We start from the raw sequence: 9,969 nt of genomic DNA, 5'->3' as shown, positions 1-9,969 counted from the left end.
CGGCACCACCCCTCCCGTGCGGGGCAGGCTACGAGCGTGTGCTCTGCCGTGTCCAAGTCGCAACCACAATGGTGGCACTCTGCCGTGGGCTCGGCTGTGATCCGGTGCAGGAACTGTCCGCAACAAACAGTTTTCGATAGTAGTAGATTGAAATCATTTTGTTAGAAGTTTTGGTTAATTAATTGAAATATAATTAGACCAGTTCTGTGTAATTTCTTTCCTTTTTTTTTAGTACATAACTCACTTCTGGTCGATAACAATATTATATTTTATATATAAAAAAAAATCATGCAACTTGGTGCACGTGAAAGACGTGAAACTTCTTTTGCGATGTGTAGGTAGTATTGTGGTTTTATTAATTTTTTATCCCTAATTCAAATTTCTCTTGTAACAGGGAATGCTATGTATAAGAGAAACGACCTCTTCGCCGTTTGTATTTGTATACCTATATATTTTAAATTTTGAGTCGTCATAAAGGATAAAACGCCAGGTGCATTCGTATCTAGCGATGCAAGTGTTCGAATCCCGCAGGCGAAATACTAATGAAATACGTACTTAACAAATGTTCACGATTGACTTCCACGGTGAAGGAATAACATCGTGTAATAAAAATGAATCCCGCAAAATTATAATTTGCGTAATTACTTGTGGTAGGACCTCTTGTGAGTCCGCGCGGGTGGGTACCACCGCCCTGCCTATTTCTGCCGTGAAGCAATTCGCAGCAGAATGCGTTTCGGTTTGAAGGGTGGGGCAGCCGTTGTAACTATACTGAGACCTTAGAACTCATATCTCAAGGTGGGTGGCGGCAATTATATTGTACATGTCTAGAGGCTAGGGTAACCGCTTGACACCAGGTGGGTTGTGAGCTATTAGCTGTGTTATTAAAATAAATAATAATAGCATGAAATAAACGCGCAAGTGTGCGACTAGGGGCGTCCGCGTGGGGCCTCGTACGGCCGGACATGACCGGTACACTCACGCTGATCGCGGCTCGTCGAGCTAAGGAAAATCATTGAATCAGCACAAATATTTATTGTCGCCTATAAGCTATCTGAAGTTATGTGAAGTACTACTGCCACGCGTCGATGACCCAGCCGAAGTAGCTAGGGTTACCATTGACGTTTCCGTTGTTTCCCCAGAGCAGGCGGTCGCCGTACCAGTCCACGCTCGCGTCCAGCTTCAGACCCTGCCCGTACTCGTGGTTCTCTATGAGTAAGACGTTGCCGGTCTCCAGCACTACCGGCGTCAGCTTCCACAGGTGGCGCTTCTCTTCCGAGTTGTTGGAGCCCCACGCTTTCCTGTCTCCGTACCCGTCTACGCTCTTGTCCAGCTTCAGGTACATAGTATGTTCAGTGTTCATTATTTTATACAGCAGCTTGTTATTCTCCCATACCGGAATAAGCTTCCAGCTCATTCTGTGACTAGTCTTGTCCTTGCTGTCTCCCCAGGCCAGGCGGTCGTTGTACCAGTCGAGATGGGAGTCCAGCTTCAGAGCTTGATTGTAATGTCTTCCGATGATTTTCACCCTTTCTTGCTTGGTGATCAATTTGACTTCTGAAGGGAAAAAGTCATTGACTATATCGTGGTGTCCGGCGGACCACAACTTGTCCGCGTATGCGAACATGTTAGATTCTCGTGCGTGCAAGAGTCTGTCGATCAGCTCCTCGATAACAAAACCGACGTTATCATCTTTCAAGAACTTCGTGGTAGTCACTGCCTTGTCGTAGTCCCCGGTCGACACGTACTTGACCAGCAGATCCACAAGAAGTTGCTTGTTGAGGAAAGCCACGTGCGAGTCCATCATTGTAGGTTCCTGTAAGTAATCGGACAGCTCGTAGTCGGGACAGTACAGCAGAAGCTTGTTCTTTAGCTCGGCAGCCAAGAGTTTAATACCCTGGGACTCTACCGGCATGCCGTAGATGACGACCATGCCGACGCGTTCGTTTACGATTCTCGTAATATCTCTGGCGCTGTTCGGAATGATGGGCGCACTCATGAGCGTCACTATTTTGACCGAGTCATCCTTGATGTAAGCCCGGGTGTCGCAGTCGTTCTCGTCGCGCACCGGGATCCTGTTGGGGATCTTGTGACCCTTGTCGGACCCGTTGCTGACCACTTGGTACTGTCGGTTCACATTGTAGCAGTCGCGGAAGCCCGAATACAATCCCCCGTTGACGATACTCCCCTCGCCCCAGTAGTCGACATGTTCGATCAGCTCTCCAGTGATGGGGAGCTTGAGCAGCTTATACTGCGCTGTGTACGGCAGCTCTGAGTACGGATACTTCAGGTCCACGTTGGTCACGTAGTTGGGGCGCTTGGCAGATTTCCAGTGGTCGTGTGGATCCATCTCGTGTCGTCCTGCGCTCACTACCGGTGGACAGTATGTCGTAGAGTCTTATGTCGGTTGCATGGAGTCGCATCGTTTATATATACATTCGAAGTCAACTTCTTGCCTCATATTATTTTATATTTTAAATGTAGTGCTTGTTGAAAACCACAACCGCAATGTTACTGGGGCGGTGATAAGAGAATTTAACCTTAAAATGGTGACCTTGAAAAAGGTAAATTGGTTTGATTGCATTTTACCCGAAGATATAACTATCGCCTTCACTGGTGTCTAATGTTTGCTTCTTTTATTGACTGTTATCATATGTAAATAATACTTAAGCTTTCATAAGCATCCATCTGAGGTGAAAATGGAATAAAGTCGTGGGAGCGGAACAGAAGACCCATCTGATCTTAACGTCATCATCATCATTGTCATCGCTTGCTCCTCCGTTCTATTTCTACGAGGATGAGCTCTTAATCACAATAAGCATGTTGAATCATCAGAACGTACTGCGACATGGCATAAAGTGCTATCGGTTGCAGCGGTAGTACTTTATTATCATAATAAAACTAACCTGGCTCATACTATTATTTACAGTGTTATCGGCTTGAGGCGACGTCTTCCAGACAACTAACATTTGGTATGTCCATGAACCACCAGTACCGGGTGCCGTTTTCATATCCGGGAACCGATCTAGTACATGTGTGACGGTAGCCATCACAGAACACAAGATATTTGACAAATGCCTGAATCTCTCCCTTTTCAAGACAAGCTTGCATATATACAAGTTCTGAACAACAACGTTCGGGCCATCTCGCGTTGGTCTACCGAGCAATATCACCCGCTCGGTGGAAGGTCTTCCCTCTGTCATTAAGCTTCCTAAACATGCATACTTGTAAAAATATCAATTAAATATCAATCAATAAAAATTCAAAATTAAATTATGAAAATATGCGCGAATCATGCACAGATCCAGGCCATTGCACAACAATATCATATATTTCCATTTGCGATCCACATACTATTTGGACATTGATAGAAAACCAGCTTTGAGGAACGTTCAAAGTACATCGCGACGTACCTTGACTTGACTTGACAGTTCATTTTCTCCCCTCTGGTGAGGAAAATTTTCCAAGGACGTTTGAGTGCAGTTTATTTTTACGACCAAGCTTATCAAAACGCGCGTTGGAGGTTGAGTCGAGTAGAGTTAAGCTCGTGTGAACGACTAAAGATACGGGGGTTAGACTATCAAAATAAGACCAAACAAACATATTTTGTTCTTTTGTTATTTTATTATTAATATTATTATTGTTATCAATTATGATCTAATTATTTTAGTAGGTATCAGGTTGCGGTTTGTAGTATCGCGTGAAAGCGACAGTGGAGCCCTGGACTTGAGTATATAAGAGGGGTCGTCTCGACACGACGCACACGCAGCAACACTCGCGCAGCCTCAATATGCCAACTAGTTTCAGCCAGTAAGTATACCCCTACTAATTTTATCTACATACTACGCTAATTGAATTCGTCGTGGCCTAAAGGATAAGACATCTGGTGCATTCGTATTGAGCGATGCAACGGTGTTCGAATCCCGTGCGGGTACCAATTTTTCTAATGAAATATGTACTCAAAAAATGCTCACGATTGACTTCCACGGTGAAGGAATAACATTGTGTAATAAAAATCAAACCTGCAAAATTATAATTTGCGTTATTACTGGTGGTAGGACCTCTTATGAATCCGCGCGGGTGGGTACCACCACCCTGCCTGTTTCTGCCGTGAAGCAGTAATGCGTTTCGTTTTGAAGGGTGACGCAGCTGTACTTGATACCTTAGAACTTATATCTCAAGGTGGGTGGCGCATTTACATTGTAGAAGTTTATGGGCTCCAGTAACCACCCAACACCAGGTGGACTGTGAGCTCGTCCACCCATCTAAGCAATAAAAAAAATCTGTTAAATTTACGTTAAGCGGTGGGAGCGTCTCCTGGTGGAGGCAGACCTGTGAACTGGAGTAGGTACATTCCTCGCGACGAAACAGTAACAGTAACGCGCCCTTTAGCAGTTCCTTCGTTATATCATTCATCACACGTGATTTAATGTATATTGCATAGTTCCCAGGTAAAAACACCATCAGAGAAAGAATGGGAAGCCGCCTCTGAGCCAGACTACCACACAAATGAGGACCTGTTGTATCCGTACACCTCAATGCCCTACTTCGGTATGTACGACCTCGTGAAGATCCCGACCGACAGAGGGCTGGTACACCACGTCAATTACTGGGGAGAAGGAAAAGTGACTAACCTTGAAAAGGTAAGAGGCTTCTCTCGGAGCTACAATGTGAACGAACAGTTTGCGCTCGTCAGTAAGGGCCACAGCAAGGGAACGCAAATACCCAACAGGATTCCCGTCGTGTCCGTGGACGACAGCGACACTTCCAGTTACATCACAGACGGTGGTGTCAAAACTGTTACCATCAGTACGAAGCCCATCAGTAAGCGGTGCGCCGCAGACGTCGCCAGGATCGCCAACGCGTCCGAAGGACTCGTCGTTGCCTACGGATATTCTGACAATTCTGATGACATTCAAAATCTCGAGCGTGAGCTTGTTAAAAAGGGCTTGTACTATGGAGTCGGGTACGAACTGCCCGCAGACTTGAAGACCCAGACGGAATTCAGCACGAAGAGGGTCTTTGCCGACGCAACGTCAATCAACAATCACTTGTACAACTTGGTTACGGGCGGCGATTACATCAACGCGGTGAAGACTGTGAGCAGTCTCGTTAACAACCAGGGCTATGGCGTCTGTCGCGACGTCGTCTCGCGGCTCGTCTCGCAGGGCATCAAGAATGCCATGTCGTTCGCGTACAAGCTGTGGCACGAGGGCCACAAGGACATCGTCGTAGACTACTTCCCGAGCGAATTCCAACTCATACTCGACCAAAAGAGAATTAAACTCATCGGCAAACATTACAATCAAGCTCTCAAACTGGATGCCAATGTTGACTGGTACAACGACCGCCTAACCTGGGGAGACGGAAAGGACTACACCAGCTACCGAGTCAGCTGGCGACTCATCTCTCTTTGGGAAAACAACAACGTCATCTTCAAGATACAGAACACCGAACACAATATGTACTTGAAACTGGACGTGAACGTAGACAGCTACGGCGACAGGAAGACCTGGGGATCGAACGATTCTAGTGAGAAGAGACACACCTGGTTCTTATACCCGGTGAAGGTGGGCGACCAACAGCTATTCCTCATCGAGAATCGGGAGTACCGGCAGGGACTGAAGCTGGACGCGAGCGTGGACTGGTACGGGGACCGCCTTGTGTGGGGGAACAACGGGGTAGTCGCCACCAACCCTGAGTACTTCGGCTTCATAATCCAGCCGTGGCAGTGAAACCCTCCTAGATCCCAGACGACTGCGCCGCTACATCTGACCATGTTACAATAAATTTTATCACTGTATGACGTGTTGTTTTATTGAGTCTCTACGGGGAAGTGGTTGATGAGCATTTTATAATAATATATTTCCTTAAGACAGTTTCATCCACTGTTTTTGTCGACATAACGCCATAAAGCTAGTAGGTATATAACGCAACCTGAGAACATCATTTTCACAGCTCCAAGACGTCCGTCTGTCAAATTGTTTATGGATAATATAGATGGATAATATAGACTGGTACATTTATATGGTCCAACGAAATCTATACTAATATTAAAGCTGAAGAGTTTATTTGTTTGTTTGAACGCGCTAATCTCAAGAACTACTAGTCCGGTTTGAATTTTTTTCAGAGTTAGATAGCTCATTTATTGAGGAAGGCTATATATAGGCTATATAACATCACGCTAAAAGGCTTATTACACTTGGCTAAATTTAGTCGACTGAATCCAGTCGCTACTGAATTCAGTGAAGCGTAATAGCATTCAGTAAGCTAGCCTACTAAATTCAGTAGCAAGGATGGTTTCTAACTGACTAAATCATTTAAAAGCCTAATTAGAAACGCATTTAGGAAGGTGTAATCGCATTTAGTTACTGAATGATTTCAGTCGTCCCATAGCTCTCCGTGCGTACGGACGTTTTAGTTTGTTTTGTACTCCCGAATAAAAAGTATTTATTTCTGTCACCTTTATTTAATATGCCAGACATTTATAAATAGCCCGACATGTTTCAGGGATAATTTTTGTCAGCTGGGGTTGGGATATTAAAGAACTAAATTTTAAATCTTGATACGAATTTCCTGTTGCAAGAAATCTTAATGCTACAACTAATCTTTCTTTTGAACTTATAATCTCGTAGGATAAGTGTCCTGCTTTTGAATAAACGGTGTCACAAACCTTGCGATTCTGTAAGCGTTGTTTAACAAACTCGCACATGAATTCGGTGTGAGTTTTCAAATTGGCATTTAGTAAATTTCATTGTAGTACCGAATCTACACTAGCGTCCTTCGCGGGAGATCAGAGTCAATTGAACTACCTAGCAATCGTGAGTTTTTTACTTAAAATGTATGAGTTGACGTTTGAACCGGCATTCTGTAGTGTAAATCACGTCTAATTTCGATAAAAACTTCGCATCTCACCATCATTTTATTTGTCAAATAAAAAGTTAGTGTGTGGCGTTCATGGAGTTAATAAGTAGGTAGGTACCTACAACAAGTTAAAATACTAACTCTATGGTGGCGTTTGAGAACGCATATTTTTATGATGCGTAAGCCGGAACGCATGAGAGGTGGGAAAAAGAATATAGTCTGTGTCAGGGACCCTTTTACCGCCGAAAATTTAAAAACGAAAAAATAATTTTTATTGTGTTTAATAACTAATATAATATAATAACTTAGAATTTTTTATGCCGCTACAACAATAAAATTTCTATTGTTTCAACTGTGGTGTTAATAACATAAAACACGACTTTACGGCGAAATAAAGAAGGGACTCTCTAAGGACTCCCTCAAGTGTTTTAAGTGTTTGTTGTGAGTGAGAATATACGAAAACGTAATAAACCACTGCTAATTATTAAAAAAATACTATTAATTAGAAAAATTGCACTTTAAAATAACTTTATATCTCTAAAATAACTTCATCGATATTTTATGAAGCGTATGTTTTTATTGAAAACATTGTTGAAAGAGGCTGACGCTACAGATAAGCGTGAAATGCGTCGACAAGCCTACGAAATTCATAATTTTTCACTTCTAACTTGAGATGACTACTATGTAAAAGTATAAAGAAAGTGTATAGATTGCCGAAGGATCTTAAGAAGCAGTTAGGGTGTGAATTACACCCTTTGACGAAGACCACTAAAAGCCGAAATTGACTTTCAACTCTTCTAAAGGTAGGTATTCCACGTGTTAAGATTGTGTCTTTATGTTTAAAATAGGTAGTTTATGGCATATTAGTAAACTTTGCCATTTGTTTATATCTGACTCTCCCATTATAGTAAAACAATACCACTAAACTAATCTACCAAAAATATCTTGATAGAATACATATTAGATTCTCTAATAACTATGTGTATTGTATAATGATAATTTCTTATTTTCAGTTATTGTGCACCTTGTTATTTTTGGGAAATTGAAGCTACCCAAAAAATCATAAAAGAAAATATAAGAACATATTTGTCCCAGACATCCCAGTGTATATCAGAGGTTGTGGAGGCTCTGAATAACCCAGCAACTATATATAAATATTTAAGATTCCCACAGAATGCTCAAGAATGGCAAAGGTTGAAGGAAAAGCGAAGAAAAAAGAAGGAGGTGGTTTAAACGAAATAAATATTTTTTTTCTTCATATAAAAGTACCAATACTAATGTAATGCTAACAGTTTTTTTTTATGAAAAATTTAGAATCCCCTCCATTATTGGGTGTATTGATGGGACGTTGGTGGCCTTAAAAAGACCTGCTATCAATGAAAAATGGTTTTACTGTCGCCAAGGACATCATGCAAGAAATGTACAATTTGTAAAGCTATTAATATTTTTCGAAATTCTGATATGTAATCCATAAACGAAATGTGTATTAAGAACCTATGTATTCAGATTGTATTCATTTCAGTTAAATTGCCTTTCATATTTTTACATAACTGATGTTGATTTAAACGTTCTTCATGTGGATCCAAGTCTTCATGTGTATCAAATGGTAGCGCAGCATAATATGATAGCTTTATTTTCAATTATTGTGTTATTAAAGAACATTTAGAGACTTAACAAATTCAACTGAAGCAGTATCTTTGCTTCGTATATATATGCTTTAAAGTTATTGTGAAATTTAGTATTTATCTTAAGCTAGTGGTCCGCAGTAGTCGAAATGTCGAAATTCGACTATAATTAATTGAAATTATAAATTTGAACACTATTATGGTTCTATTAAAGACATTAAGTGTATAATCTATGCTCACGGGGCTCAAACCTGACGACGTTGCTAACATGAACCCTAGCAAGAGCCGTGCTTCGCAGAATCTACCGCCGGATCGGAAACGCGACCCACTGAGAAGATCCGGCGAGAAACTCAGTCGGCTGTGTCTGAGGGTTAATTTATTCGTCGAGCCCTTCGTCGCTAGTGACGGGTTCGACGAGAACGGTGACCGGTCAGATATCCGCGAGACACGTACGGTACGGCGTATGCCAGTATACTTTCGAGCGATAGATGCAACCCGACCGATGTGAGTTGGCTTATTATTATGAATAAAGTGAATACGGAATATTAGCATATCAGAATTCGACGGATTACCGATACACGAATACAAGCTGTATTACGAATATCTTAGTGAATACTAATATATCGGTGTACGGTTGCTATGTTCATTAAGAGTGTAAACTGCCCTTTATTAATAAAACAAGTTGGTGCCTATATAACTCTGTATATTCACAAGTGTCTGACGTGTCGGGTGGGCTATGTACGACTGACCAATTCAAGCGATGTACAAAACTGCATACGCTACTATGCTGTGTCCCTACATAAGCCCCCCCTTTTTTTAAATATACATACATTAAAAAAAAGTATATTGTTTAACTACATGCTTCAAATAATTTCCAAAATTGCAGACATTTCGTTACACAATAAACAACAATGACACAAAAAATAAAATAATATAGAAAAGGTACAGAATAAAAATTTAAACATAACACAAAAAAATATTAACCTATACGTACATATTACACAAATTACGTACGTTGCATGTTACACAAAAGCACTTTAATATGAAAACGTTACACGAAAGCGTTTCCTCTTGTTTCCTGAGGTTGAGATTTAGGCGCGACTTCACGTAACATGATGGTGGCAGCGGACGGACGGCCTTGTCCGAGCTGTAGGTACATCCCGGAACATAATTCGTCTCCAAATATAATTCTGTGCACCCTTGCGACAGCGCGTAAACAGGAGGTATAAACCAGCGAGTATTATAACTCCTACGATTATTCCAAGGTCAGTAGATAAATACTGCAGATTCTGTAGGTTATCTACTGTCTCCTTATTTATCGTCAACGATTTGTCCTCTTCTTTAACTAAACCATGCTCCATTCGTTTTTTTTTATCTTTTATTGCTTAGATGGATGGACGAGCTCACAGCACACATGGTGTTAAGTGGTTTCTGGAGCCCATAGACATCTACAACGTAAATGCGCCATCCATCTTGAGATATA

The 9,969-nt window shown here is 41.7% G+C and overlaps 2 protein-coding genes across 2 annotated transcripts; one reads left to right on the top strand and one right to left on the bottom strand.

The window, feature by feature from the left end:
- Window positions 1-1,017: 1,017 nt before the first annotated feature.
- Window positions 1,018-2,420, bottom strand: LOC101746622 (microvitellogenin). Its single transcript, XM_004926296.5, has one exon. The coding sequence runs from the start codon at window positions 2,345-2,347 to the stop codon at window positions 1,070-1,072; it is 1,278 nt and encodes a 425-aa protein (XP_004926353.1). The 5' UTR covers window positions 2,348-2,420; the 3' UTR covers window positions 1,018-1,069.
- Window positions 2,421-3,775: 1,355 nt separating this feature from the next.
- LOC101746760 (low molecular mass 30 kDa lipoprotein 21G1-like) lies at window positions 3,776-5,771 on the top strand. Its single transcript, NM_001279435.1, is given in 2 exon segments — window positions 3,776-3,807; window positions 4,442-5,771. Coding segments are annotated over 2 exon segments (1,311 nt in total). The 5' UTR covers window positions 3,776-3,787; the 3' UTR covers window positions 5,733-5,771.
- The last annotated feature ends 4,198 nt before the right edge of the window (window positions 5,772-9,969 follow it).

Source organism: Bombyx mori, chromosome 24, assembly GCF_030269925.1.
Source record: "Bombyx mori chromosome 24, ASM3026992v2".
Lineage (NCBI taxonomy): Eukaryota > Metazoa > Arthropoda > Insecta > Lepidoptera > Bombycidae > Bombyx > Bombyx mori.
This window is presented reverse-complemented; position numbering and strand designations above follow the sequence as displayed.

What these genes read in the sequence shown, in the direction of transcription:
- LOC101746622 (XM_004926296.5), bottom strand. Translation starts at nt 2,347, where the DNA reads ATGGATCCACACGACCACTGGAAATCTGCCAAGCGCCCCAACTACGTG.